Source organism: Moschus berezovskii, chromosome 12, assembly GCF_049115385.1.
Source record: "Moschus berezovskii isolate FMDL1 chromosome 12, NW_MosBer_1.0, whole genome shotgun sequence".
In the NCBI taxonomy this organism is placed as follows: Eukaryota; Metazoa; Chordata; class Mammalia; order Artiodactyla; family Moschidae; genus Moschus; species Moschus berezovskii.
In genome coordinates this window covers 90091453-90107589 of record NC_142471.1, presented here as the reverse complement: position 1 = coordinate 90107589, position 16137 = coordinate 90091453, and the positions used below count along the sequence as shown (strand labels likewise).

The 16137-nt window shown below is 61.6% G+C and overlaps 1 protein-coding gene across 5 annotated transcripts in view; it reads right to left on the bottom strand.

Annotated features, from left to right (window-relative positions):
- Positions 1–224: 224 nt before the first annotated feature.
- LHPP (phospholysine phosphohistidine inorganic pyrophosphate phosphatase) overlaps positions 225–16137 on the bottom strand; it is a 127345-nt gene continuing 111432 nt past the window's right edge. For 3 of the 5 annotated variants that reach the window (XR_008685722.2, XM_055424436.2, XM_055424435.2), the window contains one exon: positions 225–1013. Coding sequence is in view for 2 of the 5 variants with exons in the window: in XM_055424435.2 (XP_055280410.2) it covers positions 917–1013 (97 nt within the window). In the remaining 3 variants the exon portion in view is untranslated. Of the gene's footprint in view, positions 1014–5309; positions 5395–16137 lie in introns of all 5 variants that reach the window. The other 2 variants (XR_016038809.1, XR_016038810.1) reach the window with 1 other exon arrangement.

Sequence of the window (16137 nt, the reverse complement as noted above, 5' to 3'; positions counted from 1 at the left end):
TATTCTGAAACCTGAAACCTGGGCAGTGGGTGAATTCAGAAAGCCTGCAGCTCACCACCCTGAGTAGAGGCCCACACTTGCCCCGTCCGCCTGGTCCCCATGGGGCCTCAGGGTCCCCCCTCTGCTGAATGAAGGGCTTCAGGCAGGCGAGGTGTCTTGGGGCGCGGGCCCTCTGACGTATAAGGGTTCAAGTCCAGGGTGTGAGCAGTTACAGCCTGAGTCACTGCAGGTCAGGGCAGAGTTTATTTCACCATTAATTTCCTGGGGGTGACAAGTCTACAGAGTTAAGGCTCCAGAAGGCACCCTCCACCCACAACCTGGCATCCAGAGGTTAGAGTTCTCACGCTGAAGGACGGCAGAGTGGCCCTGGGAGCCACTGTTTTGGCTCCAGAGGTGATGGGATGGGGGCTGCATGGTTTGGGAGGTGCACGGGGAGCGCTGAGTGCCCACTCTGACACCGGGTGGGGGCTGGAGCCGCTGGGCAGTCCCGGGGAGACTGGCTCAGCTCTGCCTGCAAGGACAGTGCCCGGGAGACCCCTGCTTCATCCGGGCGCCTCCCTAAAGCGCAGGGACTGTTAACTAAAAGACAGTGGGCAAACGCCTGAGTCCAATCAGGTAAAGGATGTGGTGTGAGTGGAGAGAGGGCGGGCGTGGGCATTCAACAAGTCTGCCCACCTCTCGACTTCCAGAGGGACAGACGGGATGGGCCATCAGCGGGGATCCAACTCCCCCCAGGAGGCTGGGAGATGTGTCTGGAGAGGGTGAGGGGAGGAGGGGGTCGGTAGAGGGAGACAGAGGAGGGGCTGGTGGCCCTGGCTGGCACCCTCTCACCTGCCCGTCCAGGGCCGAGGGCAGCCCCCCGGGTGGTCTGGGCGCGGGGCGGGGTGGCAGGAGGCGGGCCCTCCCAGAAGGCCCGTCACTTATCCGCGTGCTGCAGCAGCAGGCCCACGGCCTCCGCGAGGTTGTCCACGTACCCATCAGCCTTGACTTCCGGATGGTGCTCGTCACTGGGCCTGGAGGGCAGGACGGTGGGTTAGCCGATCAGTAACCCCTAGGTGACCCTCTGAGGTCACTGCCTTCCCAGCACCCAGCACAGGCCTGGCCTCACCCTCGGGAGGTCTCCAGGCCCTTCTGCATCCCTTCAGGCCGGGCTGGCCTTGGCCAGTGCGGTTCCCGTCCTCCCCATGCCCCAGTCCCGGCCACCCCCACTCAGAAGTACCCAGGCCTCCCTCCGCCCGACTCCTCCCTGAGCCCCTCCTGTGGGCAGCTTGCTCAGAGCTCCGTGGCAGAGTGGCCGCTGGCCCCTGCTCCGCCCATGCTGCCAGCAGAAGCATCACGCCCCAGAGAGTGGGGTCCTGCTCCGAGTTTCCCTCCCAGACCCTGGGGTGGGGGGCTCACCTACCCCCGGAGGCTGCACCACCCAGCAGAGAAGGCTCCTCACGAAGCTGCTCTCCAGCTGAGATCTGGGGGGCGAGGACTGCCCAAACCCTGCATATACGCCTCCTCTATTCCCCAAGGCCCCGCTGGGTGCAGAGGAAAGGGGAGTGAGGCCGCACGATGAGGGTGGGTGTCTGTGGGGCCCCAGGGGACCCGCGTGGGGGCTGCAGGCTGAGCCAGGCTCCCGGCAGACGGGGGTGGGGGAACTAATGGGGCTGCAGCTTTAGTCCCAGGAGGGGGCAGCGACTCGGGGTGGGCTTCCGGGGACGACCCCCAGAGCCTTGACAGTTGTGGGAGCGGCCTAGGGGGCGGGCTATCAACTGGAGTGTGGGGCCCTGGTGACAGGAAGGCACCCCCGCGACTGCTCGTGGATTGGAGCTTGGTGGCAGGGGCGGGGGGGCACACGCCGGTGCAACTTCCCACGCTGAGGGGCTGCCGCTGGCAGCACCCCAAGGTGATGAACCAAGCGCCCTGGGCAAGCACAAGAGTGCACCCACCCCAGCAGCGGGGCCACCACCTCGGACGCCCCCTGGGAAGAAGTTGCTGAAGTGGGTTCTGATAACATCCTAAAAGTCAGCTTGCCCAGTTGGAAAGTTTTGATATTGAAAAAGCACTTGGCCCTAAAATGGAGATTCTGAGCAAAAGCCATGGAATTAAAACACGCCTACTCCTTGGAAGAAAAGTTATGACCAACTTAGACAACACATTAAAAAGCAGAGACATTACTTTGTCAACAAAGGTCTGTCTAATCAAGGCTATGATTTTTCCAGTAGTCATGTATGGATGTGAGAGTTGGACTATAAAGAAAGCTGAGTGCCAAAGAATTAATGCTTTTGAACTGTGGTGTTGGAGAGGACTCTTGAGAGTCCCTTGGACTGCAAGGAGATCAGTCCTGAATATTCTTTGGAGGGACTGATGTTGAAGCTCCAATTCCAATCCTTTGGCCACCTGATGCGAAGAGCTGATTCATTGGGAAAGACTGAAGGCAGGAGGAGAAGGGGATGACAGAGGATGAGACAGTTGGATGCCATCAATGGACATGAGTTTGAGCAGGCTCTGGGAGTTGGTGATGGACAGAGAGACCTGGCATGCTGCAGTCCATGGGGTCGCAAAGAGTCAGACACGACTGAGCGACTGAACTGGACTGAGCAAAGGCACCTTTTGCAGGGGCTGGAGGGGGGTGAGTTTACTGCGTGGCCTGTGGGATCGTAGTTCCCTGACCAGGGATCAAAACTGTGTCCCCTACAGTGGCATCATGGAGTCCTAACCTCTGGACCATCAGGGGAGTCCCAGGCACGTTTTCTTTCATAGAGCTTTCAGCCTGGTGGCCTGGAGGCCTCCTGCCCAGGGCTGCTGAGGCCTGAGACCGGGGCAGGGGTGTGGGAGCGGGAGGTGTGGATACTCCTTATGACTGAGGAGGCCCGCCTTTGACTGCCCTGTCCCCTTCCCCGGGGCCTCCGCTCACGTGCCCACCCTCTTGTACGGGCTGAGTCCCTGTCTCTGCCCGCTGCAGCACTCCCAGGCACGGCCCCCACCCATCTCCCATCCTCTTCTTCCATCCCCAGGGTGGAAGCAGGTGAGAAAATGCGGGATCAGAAAGGTTCAGAGACTTGCTCGAGGTCACACAGCAGGGAGGGGAGACCCAGATCTGACCTGGTTCTTCTGACTTCCAGCCCGATTCTGGGTGCCAGAGCCTCCAAGCGCGTGGGAACAGATGTTCCCACCCCTCCAGGAAGGCCCCCGTGGGCAGCGCCTAGTCCAAGCAGAGGCCACCTGCAGGTGCCAGGGCCGGCAGGCATTAGGCATCACTCCTGGTCTTCTCAAGTGTGACAAGTACACGAGGACCCTCACCCTTGCCCGCAGGGTCAGCAACTCTTGCGTCAGTGGAGGTATTTAAGGGATTATTATTTCACTCTTGCCAGATCCAAACATCTAGAGAACACGGGAATTTAAGACCCAAATTACCCCATGTCGGTGCTGAAATCCGTGCTTTTTAACTGTCAAAAAGTTGTATGTGGCACACACTCTGGACAACGGAGTTGGCACCTATTTGTGAGCCACGAGTCCACTCTAGGCAGGCAACACAACAAAAGGGCATGACATGTTCACCAAAAACGCGCTAGAATGTTCCCGGTGGCTTCGGTCGTAATAGACAAAAAAGTGGAAACTGCACAAATGTCCATCAGCGGGGTGGTCCGTGCGCACGTCCGAACGGCCCAGGACGCCACCACCACCCACAGGGAGCTGCCCCCGGGCTGCCAGTTCTGCCCTTCGTCCCCCACAGACATCGTGACGGGGGAAGACACTGGGCTCAACGAACCCAGGCCAGAGCGTGACACGGTCCGTGTCAAGCTCCAGAGTGGGTAATGCCATCTCCCGTGCAGAGGCCGGAAGACGGTCTCCTCGTAGGGTAGGGGTGGCAGGGTTCTAGACCCTGACCCAGGTGGTGATTACAGGGGTGGCTCACGATGGAAAGCACACCTCACTGTTCACGTTCAGTGCATTCGACACGCGTGTGAAACATACACGTCGGGTCACACGAGGTATTTTTATCTTGAAAGTTTAATTAAAAAGCCGCATATAGACTCACACATTCCATGTGTGCATGCTCAGTCGCTTCAGTCGTGTCCCGACTCTGCGACCCTGTGGACTGTGGCCCGCCAGGCTCCTCCATCCACGGGGATTCTCCAGGCAAGGATACTGGAGTGGGTTGCCATTTCCTCCTCCAGGGGATCTTCCCAACCCAGGGATTGAACCCAGGTCTCCTGCCCCTCCTGCATTGGCAGGTGTATTCTTGACCACCTGGGAAGCCCAGACTCACATGTAGAGGTGTCTGTTTCCCATCGTGGCGGTTATTCTCTATGGCCCATGGATCAAACCCTACCAGCAGCCTGTTTTTGTACAGTACTCGAGCTAAGAATGGTTTCTACATATTGAAAACTTTGTGAAAAGAAGAGAATGCAGAACACGGGGCTCTCCGCCCAGACCCTCCTGGCGTGCAGACAACCCCAGCCCTGAACATACTGAGGGGTGCCCCCCTTGCTCAGATCTTTTCGAAGCAGGAGGGTGAGGGATTCCTCTCCGGGCAGCAGCAAGCCGGGCCCTGAGAGACGGAGACGGAGCTCCTGAGCGGGCAGCAGACCCACCGCGACAAACCGCCTCTCTGCCTCGGTTTCCTCATTGGTGTGCTGAGCACCGCACAGCTCCACCCCTCACCCACCAGTGAGCTGGCACCCCTCCGAGCGTGGAGTCCCTAGCCTCTGGATGCGGGTGCTCCCGGGAGGCGCGCAGAGACACACACTGCTGGAGTGGGCAGGCCCGGAGGCAGATTCGGCACCGAGATCACGTCCAGTGAGGACTCGGCAGGCTGCTGGGAGCGGGCCAGGCAGGGAGACTGGTGGGGGCAGACAAACGGCACGAATGGAGGGAGACGCTTCGGCGTGCGCGGTACAGGGAAGACAGCGAGCGGAGGGGGCGCCATTGCAGGGGGACCGGGGGTGGGGGTGGCAGGGAGGCAGGACCCGAGGGGACGTCCCTGTCTCGTGCTCAACGCAAGGCTGCGGCTCTGCACCGCGTGGAAGCGCCCTTATGGGTTTCCCTCGCGGAAGGCGGCCCCGAGGCCCGGCTCACGACGTGTGGGGGTGCCCAGCCCCAACTCAGGAGGAGGCTGATGTCTTCAGGCCATGCCGCCCAGGTGCTGACACCCCCCTGCCCTCTCTGTGCACCCCCGCCAAGGTCAGATTGCTGACCTTTCTCTCCACCGCAATGCGGCGGGGGCGGGGCGGGGGGGCGGGGCGGGGAGGGCATCCTCAAAGCAGAGTAGAACCTCTCCCAACAAACATCTGCCCCGAGTTTTCATCTCCCATCCTCACCTGGGCGGCTGGCTCCAGGACTGCCCGCCTCGGACCTTCACCAGCCCCCAGGTCAGGTTCACTGTCCAGTCAAACCAACTCCACCCTGAGGAGGAACCAGAAATCAGCCCGTGAAAAAAGATGCCTCCTAATGAGATCCTAGGCAGCCCCATGCGGCATGCAATACAAGCCGAGATGGGGAAGCGGCTAATTATGCTTAATTACATATCATTTGAATTCAAGAATCCATTAAAAGAAAGGATTGCATTAGCAGCCAGCCGCTGTTTGCCCACACAGAGGAAATCGTGGACTTTCATGTCGTAATTGCGTGACGCTGCCGTGGGCCACGGCTGGCTCTCTGCGGGCCCCCGCTCCAGGCCGCCCGCCCTGAGGCCCCCGAGGCCGCTATGCCTGGCTGAACTGGTCCGGAGAAGACCGCAGGCCATACCGGCCGGTGGCCTGTGACCCTCGGGGCCTCAAAGAGGTCACACACTACAGAAGCTGATGGACAAAGGGGCTGAGAGAGCCCCCTGGCCTTCGAGCAGGCCCTGCTCAAACGGGGCTGGACGTGCTGGGGAGGAAGCGGGGAGGCGGGAGGACGGGGAGGCCTGAGACAGGAGCCGGGAAGAGACCGACGGGCAGACACCCGGGAAAAGAGGACGGAGGGAGGAAAGAGAAACCGAGTCAGACAGAGAAAACAGGAGAGAAGCGGGCAGACGGCAGTGGGCAGAGACCCTCGGGGTGGGAGCAGAGAGGCAGACGCAGGGAGGAACGTAAGACAACACGGAAACGCGGGGGAGCAGACACCAGAGTCTCCCCGAGGCTTGGCGGGGGCCCCCTCGGGGGTCACGACTGCAACAACCCCCCACCCCAACAACCTCCTCCCGAGCGGGGGCTGCCCCAGGCCCACGGAGGCCAGGCTCCCTGCTCTGTTCCCAGCCGGTGTCTCTTCACTTCCCGAAGCCTCGGTTTCCTCATCTGTAAGGTGGGCGTGTGGTCTGGCGCTCGGGGTCACCGAGAATGAAGCACCTGGCACCTCGCCTGCACCCGGGGGGCCCTTGAGGGGAGGCCGGCTTTGGCCGCTCAACCTTTGCCCTCTGCCCTCCCTGAGCTCACGGTCCAGTCCCACATTCAAAGTCGTGACCAGGGCTGAGAATGGAAAGACAGGGTGTGGGGTCTGAGGGAGTTTGGGAGGGGGTGTGTAATCTGCCTGGCAACGCAGGAGACGTAAGAGACGCGGGTTCGATCCCTGGGTTGGGAATATCCCCTGGAGGAGGTACGGCAACTCACTGCAGTATTTTTGCCTGGAGAATCCCATGGACAGAGGAGCCTGGCAGGCTACGGTTCATAGGGTCTCGAAGAGTTGGACACAACTGAAGCGACTTAGCATGGCACTGAATGTGGGGATCAAGGAAGCTTCTAGAAGAAGGGGCATTAGGCTAGATCCCGGCCCCTGCCATCCATGTGAGCATGGCCCTCAGGTCCTTCTCCGAAGTTGGAAGCAGAGGCAGGTTCCCTGGGTGGCTGTGTGGCTGGGGGAGGTGGGTGCCTCTGCCCTCCCAGGCTCCTGTGTGGGGGTGGTGTCCAGGAGCCTCTGGTTGAGTGTGCGCCTGGGGACCCGTGCAGATCCTTTCTCTCCTCAGCAGCTCCCACCTCTCCCTGGGTCAACTCCGCTGTGGCTCCCTATTGCCCACGTCACAGCCCAGCTCCTCAGCAGAGCAGACAAGTCTGCCCCAACGGGCTGTCCTCTCAGTCACCCAGCGTCCAGGGCCCACCCCCTTCAGACAGTCCATGCTCTCCCGCACCTCTGTCCACGCCGCACCCCAGAAAGGCACCATCGCCAGGTCCTGCTCCACCCGCAAACTCCTACTCATCCTTCAAGGCCTCACGCACCTGTTCCCATCTCCAACGCTATGCTCCACAGCAAGCTGCTGTCTTTTCTGAGCACCCAGAACTTGCCCCGCTGCCCCCAACTCTCATACCATGCGGGCCGAGCACCAGCTGACCTGAGCTGCCTAGAAGGAGGGGCCGGGCTTCCTGCCCCGGTAACCACCCACACGGGCCACACAGGCACCCAGGAAGTGTCTGCCAACCAGTAAATGAACAAAGGCCCCCACCCAGCGGGGCACTGCCTGTCAGTTATTCCGCCCCCTCCCGCCCTGTGAGCAAGGGAAGGAGGCAACGACAGAGGCCGAGAACAAGGCTAATCTGTGTTGGCCTGGACGGCTGCACAGGGCCCATCTTTGTGCCGGCCCTCCAAAAATGCAGCTGGACACCCAGCAGAGGAACCAGCAAGGAGCAGTCGCCATGCCCCACCGCTGGGCTCCGCTGAACAAGGGGACCTCCCTGTGACATTCTCGAGGACACAGGGCCACCCGCCCTCACCCCCCAGCCCAGGTCTGCTCCAGGACAGGGCTGGGCAGAGACCAGAGGCCATGGCGCTGCCTGTATGGGGCACAGCGTGCATCCTCGTCTGGATGGTTTTGGAAGTGCTGGCTGCACCCTGGGTGGCCAAGGGCTGGGCGCTAGGGCAGGCTGGCCGGCCTCGTGGATTTGGGGAACCGGGCCCTGGCTCCAGGGCTAGTGACCCAGCCGAGGCTGACGCCAACTCCGGGCTGTGCTGACGAAGTTGGAAGAAAAGGGCAGAGAGGGCTTCAACTTGTGGGCCAGAGGTGAGGAGGCAGGGCCAAGGGTGTCTTTCCAGCTGAGCCGCCAGAGTCCAAGACCCCGGGGGCCTGAGCGTCTGTTCCTAAAACAGTACAGGCCAGCGCGTGGCCTCCTGCAGATGCCAGGGGGTGTGTGCCGGGACCTGCTTCCACTTGCCCTCGTCCACTCTCTTCTGAGGGTGGGTGATGAGATCCCCATCACTGGCCATGGTCCAAAGATGGATGGGGCTTCCCGCAGTCCACCTGCTGGCCCAGGATGCTCGCCGTCCAGATGGCAGTTTGCTAGGACCCAGAGGGGCAAGCCAGTGATCCCCAGCCTGCGCCGGCTGCTGGCAGGTGCGACCTCATGGTGGGGTGGCCTGGGAGGGTGCTCCTGGCCACATATCTCAGAGGTGGGGTGGGGCGGGCCCAGACCCAGTCTGACACCCCAGGCACCTCTGGAACCTCTGGTTTAGTCCTGCTGCAGACGGAGAAACTGAGGCAGGAGCTGGTCTCTGCAGAGCCCGAGCCTGGAGCCTGCCAAGAGCCGCCGAGTCCTGCTTCACACGGGGACTCTGACCCCAGGCCCTGCTTGCAAGGAAGCCACCTTGGAGACGAGGACCCCCGCCCTCCATCATCCTGCCTGAGCCTCAGGCCTGCATCCCGGATCCCCACCCACCAGACCCTGGGCTTTCCTGGCCTCTGGGTCCCCCATTGCCCGCCCTCTGTCTCGCCTGTTTGGGCCCAGCCTCAGTGGAGCAGGGCAGACTGGAGCCCCCGAGCCCCTCCTCCTGCCCCTCGGTCACCCAACCTGCTCATGCAGACGGTGAGGGAGGCCCCTCTGGACGACTTAAAATCACATGGTGGGTAATATACTGAAATAAAAACCCAGGCTTAAGACAGTCCTGGCCTCAAGCCCCTCTGAGGACCTCCCGGGGCTCCCTGGCCTGGAAGCAGCCGGGGACACACTTCTACTGGCCTGAGCCTCCCCGGAGGTCAGAGCTCTGCTGGGGGGTGGGGGGGGCATGCCCCAGGGGCTCCCTTTCCTGGGCCTCTCCCGTCTGTTTGGCAATGGGGTCGGGGAGGGAAGGGAAAGCTTCCCCCAGATCACCCTGTCCCCATGGAGGCTTTGTGCAAATGACAAAGAGGCGTGCCCAGGTGAGCCAGGCCCCTTAGGGACCCAACTGTGGAGCCTGGAGCTGACATCACGGGGGAGAGGGGGAGGGGCAGGGCCCAGAACCCCATGCAGGATGGCTGAGCCCTCCTCCAGCTGGGAAGGACCAGGAGTCTCTTCCACCAGGAGGAGGCACTTGCTGGACCTGGTGTGTGAACTGAGGCCGCAGAGGAACCCGCTGCTGACTCGAGGGCCCACCCCGCCTGCAGGCGGGTTCCAGGGTGCAGGCAAAGCTCACCGGGCTGGCGGGGTGGGTGAGTCTCAGACACTGCACCACAAGGCCAGGGGGACAGCCGGGTACCGGACCTGCGGCTGCTGCGGGCGGGCTCCGAGGAGCATCTCCCGTGTTCCCTGCACGACACCCCACGGCAGGCACCGGGATGGCCTGTTCTAGAGATGACCACACAGACCCGTGATGTGGGGGAGGCCTGCCCACCGTCACAGGCAGTGAATGGCAGCACTGGGACCTCAATCCTATGTGTCTGGATTTAAACCCGGGCTCTCACTCTAGTCATTCTGCCCTTGGCACACGGGGCAGATTGTGCATCTGGGAATCACTGATGTGTTGGCTGACCTCCGGCCAGGCCAAGAGCCCCATGGGCAGGGGACACCCCCGCCTCTGGGTCAGCCCCTGGCCGGAGGCGGGCCCCAGAAAGTGTCTGCTACCTTTGACTAACGCCTGGAGCGCAGCAGGGTGTTTGTGAGGCACACAAGGGAAGAAAGGCGGGGTCCACCCCGGAGCTGCAGAGCACCAGCCTCCCCACCCCCATGGCAGACCCCGCAACTCCTGAGCTGGCCCTGGGGGCCCGGTGCCCAGGCCGGGCCTGTTTCCCCCAGGAGGAACCAGGCAGAGGGCAGTGGGGGCCAAGTCGTGGACCCTGGCATCCGCCCTGGGGCCCCTCTGCCCGCAGGAAGGAAACGGGCCTGTTTATGGGTGTTTCAGCCTGGTGGCACCTTGTCAACCAGAACTGACCCGATGCCAGCTGTTTCCTGCAAGGTTCTCCCTGCCCGTCGGCTGCAGGCACCTGGCGTGCTGAGAACCGAGTTGGGGCGTGTAGACATGAGTGGGTGGCGCTGCACAGCCGCCCGCTGGCCCATTCACAGACTCCAGAGGCTTCCTCACGCTGACAAACAAGGTCCCCTGAAGCCCCAACCCTGGCCGGAGGCCCTGCCTTGGTCTTTGCCTGATGCATATGCACAGCGAGGCCAGAGTCACAAACCAGGGACCCCTGGATGTGTCTGGGTGGGGCCCACATAAGAGCGTTTTGAGAACAGGAGCTGGAAATTTGACTTCGTCTGAAAATCTGAAAGATTCCTAACACTGGGCTGGGGATTCATAGGCAAAAGCCAGCGGATACCGTGTGGCAGCCACTCCCTCGAATGGGGCAAGCGGCCTCTACTTTACCACACTCCCCACCGTTCTCTATCGTCTCCCCATTCTTAGACCAGGCCCAATCCCCTCCACCACATTTCCTGCCTGCCCGTGCGAGTCTCTGAATTTGCTGCCCTGCCCCAGCGTCATTGACTTTCCAGGACTCATTTCTCAAGGAACAAGCCACTTCCTCCAGGAAGCCTTCCCTAAAGCCTTGCCCCCAGCCCTTGTCTCAGTTAGGTGCCCCTTCTGTGCTCTGTGGTCAACCTGTGTTGACCCCATTGGAGCACTGGTTACACTCTGCTGCAGTGTCTGATGGCCTGGGTGACGCTCCCTCCAAATCCTGAGCTCCCTGAGGTCAGGGGCATCCCTGTGTTGGCCGTCTGCTGGGAGCTGGCAGAGACAGGAACAATCAGCCAACTGCCTGAGCAGACAAGCAAGGGGCCCCCTTCCTTCTGACCATCAGGAGCTGCGTGTCCTTGCCGGGCATCTGGCTCCCTGTGAGCCTGAGCTGCCTAGAAACCTGGGCGTGGGGGCCAGTCCGTCCCCAAGGCCATGGGACAGGAAGGCAGGTGTCTAAGGCTCCAGGCCTGGGAGCCCCGCCTGGCCTCACTGTCCCACCCCTCCCATGGGGCACACGCAGTCTGGAGCCTCACCTCCGTGGGGAGGCCCATTGCCCAGCCCCTGAGCGCCAGGCCACGGAGAGAGCTCCCTCCTGGAGAAGCGTTCATCGGAATGAAACCCTCTCCCGCATACCCAGGCTCTCAGAAGCATGAACGCGACACTGCCAGTGGCCAGTGTCACTGAACCTGAAGAGGCAAGCCCCCTGTGCACACCCAGGCCTGCAGGGCTCTGCGTCTTCACACTGAGCAGGCTCCGACACCCGAGGGCAGGGCCCACACTGCAGGCGTGGGTGCTGGACGCAGAGGCTTACAAGCTGGCGGCTGCACTGAACAACCACGAGGGGCCCGCGGCGTCGGGCAGGCACCCGCCCTGTGCTTCCCGACTCCCAGCAAGTCTAACTCCAGTCTCCCTCACTGGCCCACGAGGTTGCCCTAGAGCCCACCAGCCACCCCGCCCCCGTAACCCCCATCTCAGGTGTCTATACACTTGCGTTCCCCAACTGTCCATGTCACTGCCTAGAACACGCTCTCATGCCCCTCCTCTTTGTAAGGCCTGACTCAGAAAGAAACCCCCACCCGCCACCGTGGTCTCTGGGACCCATCATACCCCCTGGATGAGTGAATGAACACCCACTCAGCCTCAGAGACACGGGGAATCCAGCTGGGACCTTTGAGAGTCATGGGAAGAGCACCCCAAAGTGGGTGGCTCTGTCAACGGAGCAGGCAGAGCTCCTTGGCCTGCAGGGAACCCCCAGGGCACCCCAAGTCAGGCCTGAGTGGTTGGCCATCACATAACCCCCTGTGACTCCCACACGTTGTCAAACAGCGAGGGTGGTTTCTCTTTCCTTTCCCCTTTTCTGTTCCCAGAAGACATGTCAGGTCTGACCCTAAAGGCCCCTGATTCACAACCACAACCACACCCAGGCCAGGGCAAGGGAGGGCCGGGGGGTGATTGCTGGACTGGGCAGAGGGTGCCTGACCCCGGCTTTGGACTGGGCTGACCTTCAGGAAACACTCAGAGCCCCGCATCTCTCGTGAGTGGGGCTGGAAAGACCCCCTCCCAGGACTGTGGGGGAGAGGCAGGGGAAGACCATGGAGGGCAGGCACCGTGGACGCGTGGTCTGGGTGGGTGGCTGGCCAGCAGGCACTGGATGGGGCAGGTGAAGAGCCCTCGCGGGCTGCTCTGACCCAAGGGGAGGGGCAGAGCCCATAAGGTGCGCGCGAGATGCTCACGTCAGGCTGGGTGTCTGGAGAGCCGCTGCCACCTGTGGAGAAGGTCCTGAGGACCACGGATCTCGGGGGAACCCTCCCCAGGGCGCGACCAGGCCGCAGGGACAAGTGCCGCGCTCCTGCTCAGTGGGGCCGAGGCAGCACTTGCAGAGAGGCTTGGTGGGGCCGAGGCAGTGCTTGCAGAGATGCAGTGACTATGCCCGGGGATCCCAGGACTCCTCGGGGAGGGAAGGGGGAGCCGCTGAGGGAGGCTGAACCAGTCAGTGCCCCGAAGCCCTGCCCTCGGGGCCCACGTCTCCAAGCTGACGGGATGCTCCGTTCATAATATTGTTCATCATAGTGACAGTCACTGAGGCCCTCTCCCCTGGGGGCCTCGCACGGGAACGTTCGGTGCTGCAGCTGCTGTAGTCTGTGCAGCAAGCAGCCCGGGAGGTAGGCGCTACTGCCCCATCTTACAGCTGACAAGGTGGAGGCTCAGAGAGGGCCAGTGGCCTGCCCGGGATCACACAGCAGTGCTGGGAGGGCCCCTCTGCCTTCCTTCCCAACCTGCCGGAAGCACTGTCCGAGCCCCGCCAGGAGCCAGGGGGCTGGGCTAGCAGGTGGTGGGCAGGCGACCCACCTTCCAGCAGACGAGACCGTGGCAGCTGTTCAGAGTGTTTGATAAAAACATGGTGAACGCCTGGTGTGTGTTTAGATTAAAACCAGCTGCCCAGCCCCTTCGATGGCCCAGCCCCTTCGATGGGCTCTCCGACAGCCGAATCTCCCGAGAGGTCACTCTGTGCCCCAGGGGCACACGCAGGGGTACTTACTCCCTGCCTCCCTCACACACGCCACCCGTCCCCTCCTCCGGAGGCTAGACTGGGCCAGGGAGACCCCATGGCTAGCACAGCTGGCCCTCGGCCTGTACCGCTCAGGCCCTGGTTCTCACGAGGTGGAGGGCACCCATACCCTACTCCCCTTGAAAGGTGAGGAAATCGAGACTTGGGATGGGTGAGGAGGAACTTGCCCAGAGCTCATGGAAGAGCAAGGCTCAAACCCAGAAGGCCTCCTGTCCGTTAGCTCGGGAGGGAAGTCTCTGAAGGCGATGGGCCGGGCTGAGCCTCCCGGGTGGGGTTTAGGGACCAGCGTGCGGAGCTCTCATTCTGTAGAGAGTTCAGTTTCATCAGCTCCATGCCCCACCCCAGGGTCTCACGTGGGAGACTTTACCTACTTTGTTGCGTGTGTGCCACTACAAAGGGTTAAAACTGGAACCTCACAAACCAGGAGGTCCAGCGGCCAAAGGCAGCTCGGGGTGCTCATGAGCATCAAAGCCAGCAGGCTTAGGTGAATTCAGAGCAGGACACCCCACACGCCCACCAGAATGGCCAGAGGGACAGCAGGGACGGCTGGCAGGACATAAGCAAGGGGCACTTCTCACCAGCAAGGGACGTATGAACGGGTGTGGCATCCAGAGAACGCCTGGCAGACACAGCATTTCCTAACGCTAAACACACGAACGGGGTGACCCTGGGATTCCACCGTGGGTGCGTGCCTGCGAGAAACGAGCCCACATCCACCGACAGACGTGGACAGGAACGTTCCATCGGCCCTGTGCAGAGCAACCCCGAACAAGAAACAACCAGAGTGTCCATCAATCGCAGAACGAAGAAGTGTCGGCCAATCATACAATGAAACAACACACACCAGTGACAAAGACCAGGCTCCCGAAACACAGGACAACATGTATGATATACGGGTTGGGTTTTTTTTTTTTAATTGTCCCAGGTAGACTAGAAAGACACACAGTGACATTTAGGACAGCGCCAGAAACTGAGTTTGAACCAAAAATGTAGGGATCTCTTGGTGGTCCAGAGGCTAAGATGCCATGCTCCCAATGCAGGGGGCCCAGGTTCAGTCCCTGGTCAAGGAACCAGATCCCACAGGCTGCAACTAAGAGTTCACAAGCCATGCTAAAGATCACGTGTACCACCAATGAGGACCCGGTGTGGCCATATAAACAAGTAATTTTTAAAAATTGTACCCTTGAGTTCCCAGGCAGCCAAGGCAAAGAGGGAAATCGAGTTTACAGAGAAGCAGATTGACTGTTCATAAGAGACAACCGTTCCAGCGGCAGAGACCAGGAGGGTCTTGGCCCTGCCCACGTGGGGGCTTGTGTGGCCTCAAGCACAGCAGGGACCCAGCAGTGGGTGGGGACGTGGGGGTCTACGGGAGCTCAGAAAGGCCTTCTTCCCGGATGAGTGGACCTCTGGCCACCTCCCTCCAAGTGGCTGTAGCATGGCTCCAAGACTGGCTCGACCTAGCCCCCTGACTTCCTAATGTCCTGCTCAGTGGGTCGCTGGCTTGTTCAGCCAAGGGTTTCTCAAACTAGTCCCACTTGCTCCCAAGTTACCGCCTGGACACCCCGAGTTCAGAGAAGTCCCTTCTCCTCTTTGGACGTTGGATTCTCCACTCATAAAACCCGGGGGTTTCAGCTGACCCTCCTGGCTCTCCAGCCCCTTTTCCCCATATGGGGGTGAACGTCCCACCTTAGGGGCTGACAGGTGACCGAGGCAGATGCTGGCCGGGGACAGATGAGGCGGGGGGGTGGGGGTGAGCAGGCTGGTGCAGCACAGGCAGCTTGGGATGGTCCCAGGAGCCAAGTGAAGCTTTAGAGCCTGTGGTTATTCATGGGGCTTCCCTGGTTGCTCCGGTGGTAAAGTGTCTGCCTGCAGTGCAGGAGACCTGGGTTCGATCCCTGGATCGGGAAGATCCCCTAGAGAAGGAAATGGCAACCCACTCCAGTGTTCTTGCCTGGAGAATCCCATGATGGAGGAGCCTGGCGGGCTACAGTTCATGGGGTCGCAAAGAGTCAGACACGACTGGGCGACTTCACCTTCACTTTCTGCTTTATTGAGCTCCATGCATGGATCTTCCTGCTCGGTTCCCATCATGCAGATTGCAGGTCTCACAGGGCGCCTGCAGGGCGGGGTGGCAGTCGCGCCCGCCCCATTCACTCAGCCCGCCCGGGGTCCCTACATGCACAGGATGTCCCTCCAAGCTGGCAAAGGGGGACCCCGAGGCCTCACATGAGGAGGACTCGCTCCATCGTGAGGAGACAGCTGGCCCCGTTAAACGAGACATGGGATGCTGGGCGCCGAGTGCTCTCGTGCTGTGCTTGGAGGGCCCCCCGAGTCAATCGCCTGTCACCTTCTAACCACAATCAGGAGGCTCCAGCATGAACGGGGCGGAAGAAGGACCTGCCTCCAGCTCGCTCGGGACCTGCTCCCCGGGTCAGTGCTCACACGTGCCGCGGCCTGGTCTCCCCCAGCTGAGCTCGGAGCGTGGGCTGCTCCTGTGAAAAGTGGGGGGAAGGAGACCCTCCCGGTTCCAGGGCTGGCAGGGGCCACAGTGGGGAGCACTCCTGTGTGTGCTCCTAGAGGGAGCACTTTGCACAGGGGCCCTGGGCGAGGGTCCACATCTACTGGGGCAGGTGACTTCCCCTTGTCCCCACAAGGCCTGGACAGGACACTGCATGCAGGGCAGCGGAAGTCAGCATGGGCTTGGGGTGATGGCCACCACGGACAGATGCCGGGGGGTACCGAAAGGGCCAAATCGTCCCAGGCGGTCATCACGAAATGCTTCCAGGGGCTGCTCGCGGAGACGGATGCGCCTGTTCACGAGGACTGTCCCCCGCGGGGGGCGGGGGGGTGCCCATGGATGGCAGCCCTGCCTCTGGGCCAGCCCCCGCCCCCCCGTCCCCCCGCCTGTGGCAGGCGTGTGACCTCTCCGTGTTTCCCTGATGCCTCCTTCCTGGGGCACAGACTGC